The sequence below is a fragment of the Marmota monax genome, unplaced genomic scaffold (genome assembly GCF_021218885.2).
Source record: "Marmota monax isolate L192 unplaced genomic scaffold, Marmota_monax_Labrador192_F-V1.1 WCK01_AAM20220418_F8-fsc00510, whole genome shotgun sequence".
NCBI classification, from domain to species: Eukaryota; Metazoa; Chordata; class Mammalia; order Rodentia; family Sciuridae; genus Marmota; species Marmota monax.
The window spans coordinates 196,294-198,662 of record NW_026693173.1 but is presented as its reverse complement, the minus strand read 5'-3'; the positions used below and the strand labels follow the sequence as shown (position 1 = coordinate 198,662).

The 2,369-nt window shown below is 50.1% G+C and overlaps 1 gene segment (V, D, J or C); it reads right to left on the bottom strand.

The window, feature by feature from the left end:
* Window positions 1–461: 461 nt before the first annotated feature.
* LOC131424612 (immunoglobulin kappa variable 1-9-like) lies at window positions 462–1,279 on the bottom strand. The segment is given in 2 exon segments: window positions 462–823; window positions 947–1,279. Coding segments are annotated over 2 exon segments (402 nt in total).
* Window positions 1,280–2,369: the final 1,090 nt, after the last annotated feature.

Genomic DNA, 2,369 nt, shown 5'->3' with positions numbered 1-2,369 from the left:
TTGTTGAAGATGCTATCCTTCCTCCATTGCATGCTTTTAGACCCTTTATCAAATATAATATAGTTGCAATTTTATGGATTGGTTTTTGTAATGTCATCTTTGTCATAAAAACTGTCTTCATTTTTTTGTCTCTGAACACCAATTCTGTTCCCCTGGGCATCTTGGCTGAGCTCACTCAGCACCAGGTTCCTGTATACCACAGGATAAGAACTCATCATGGTGGTTCTCCTGATTGGCCTCCTTTCTCTTCTCACCATTGTTGGGTGGAGCACTACTGCACTAAGTAGTGCACACACCTTCAAAGACACCAATTCAAGGTTGAGTGCTCGGGCTGACAAGGAGAAAGAAACAGGGTACAGAGGAACTTCTCGAGGCTTTGAAAGACCCCCCCTCAGTGGCCCTGGGATGCTGGCTGCCCCTGAGCATTGCCCTCAGCAGGTGGAGGCAGCAGGACAAGCAGCTGGGGCAGCCCAGCCTCACACTTCTGCTCCCTGGGAGGTTTTTGTCATGGCCTGTATCACTGTGGGAGGGTAACTGTTACCTTGTTGACAGTAATAAGTGGCAACATCTTCAGGCTCCAGGCTGCTGATGGTGAGAGAATACTCTGTCCCAGATCCACTGCCACTGAACCTCGAGGGGACCCCAGATTGCAAACGGTTGGTATAATAGATCAGGAGCTTAGGAGCTTGCCCTGGTTTCTGCTGGTACCAGCTTAAGTAATTGCTAATGCCCTGACTGGCCTGGCACCTGATGGTGACGGTTTCTCCTTGAGATTTAGACAGGGAGGTTGGAGACTGGGTCATCGTGATGTCACATTTGGCACCTACAATTGAACACATGAGAAGAAATATGCACACAATTAATAATGTCATAAGAGGATTTCCCTGAACACCAGGCAGCACTGATGAAATTGGTCTCAGCACATCCCTAGTGTGTCCCTCCTTACCTGTGAGGCAGAGCAGCAGAAGCCCCAGGAGCTGAGCAGGAGCTCTCATGGCCATGCTGTGTCCTGACAGGGACTGACTCCTGCACAGGGTTTGAACAGTCTCTTAAGAAGTCCTCAGGGCAGTGGGCTGTGCTGTGGGCACATGCAAATCAACAGAGCTTGGCAGGCTGGGCACAGCTGCAGGAAGGCTGCTCTAAGGCCTGGCCATGTGTCCCCAGGTGTTCCAGCATAGGGCAGGGCAGCCCAGATTTGCCTGGAGAAAATGTGTTTCCTGAGAGGCACAGGAGAAAACCATCATCCCTCTTTCCTGTGAGCAGAGAGACCTCTTGGTCTCATCAAGGTTCAGGACACACTTCTCCTGCTCACTCTCCAACCAAGACGAAGTTCATAAGCTCTGTCACAGCCCCACACACCCCACACCCTGCAGGAGGAGTTACTCACCTCATCCTTTTTATACCTGAGCACAGTATTTATTCCAGAGAGGCTTCCTCTATAGCTGACTCCTTGAAGACCTGGGCATGAAAAATCATCAGTGTTACCAGCCAGAAATGCAAAGGGCGGTAAGAGGAAGCAACATAAAGGGACACAAAACACCAAGTACAGGCACTGAGGTTGGTAAGGAAGGGAAGGACGTTGACCATATGCCACTGCTGTCCCTTCATCCAGGTCTCCTGGACCAGTCCCTCCTCTGCCCTGAGTCTACCCTATATCCTAACCTGTCTTTATTCTGTCACCAAATATCACCCAGGTCCTAAGAAACCACTGTCCCAGAGGCTGGAGCAAGGCTGGGGCACATGCTTGGTGAGGAGAAAGGTGGGTTAGAGGGCTGGGCTAGAAGATCCTTGGAGCAAAAGTGGTCACCTGGGTGTTGGAGGGGACACTGAAGCAAGGGGAGGAGGGTGTCATCTCATGCAGATGGTGTTAGTGCAGGCCTCTTTCCAGGTCAAATGTGGAGCATGATGAGGAAGACACACTGCAGTGTGGTCCCAGTGTGCACGTGGGGACATAGGCAGAGAGAGGAGGGTTTCTGTTACAGCTTACATATGAAGAGTCCCCCAAAGTCTCATGGGGTGAAGACCTCATTATGGTATTCATCCATTTTATGAATGAATGATTTAAATGATTTTTGGGGGTAGAACCTGTGGGAAGTAGGAGGTCACTGAGATTGTGCCCTGCAGGGTGCTTCTTTACCCTGAGCCCTTCCTTGTACCATCCTTATCCCATGGCTGAGCAGCATTCCTCTACCCAGCCCTTCCGCCATGACACTTCTTCCTTGGAGCCAGCTGATCATGGACTGAAACCATGACCCAGAGTATCTCTTTCCTCCTCTCAAGTGTTTTACACCCAGGTTCTTTTCAGAGTGACAAAAGGCAATTGATACAGCATCCGTACCAGTGTGTAAAGATTGATGTGCCCTGGCAAG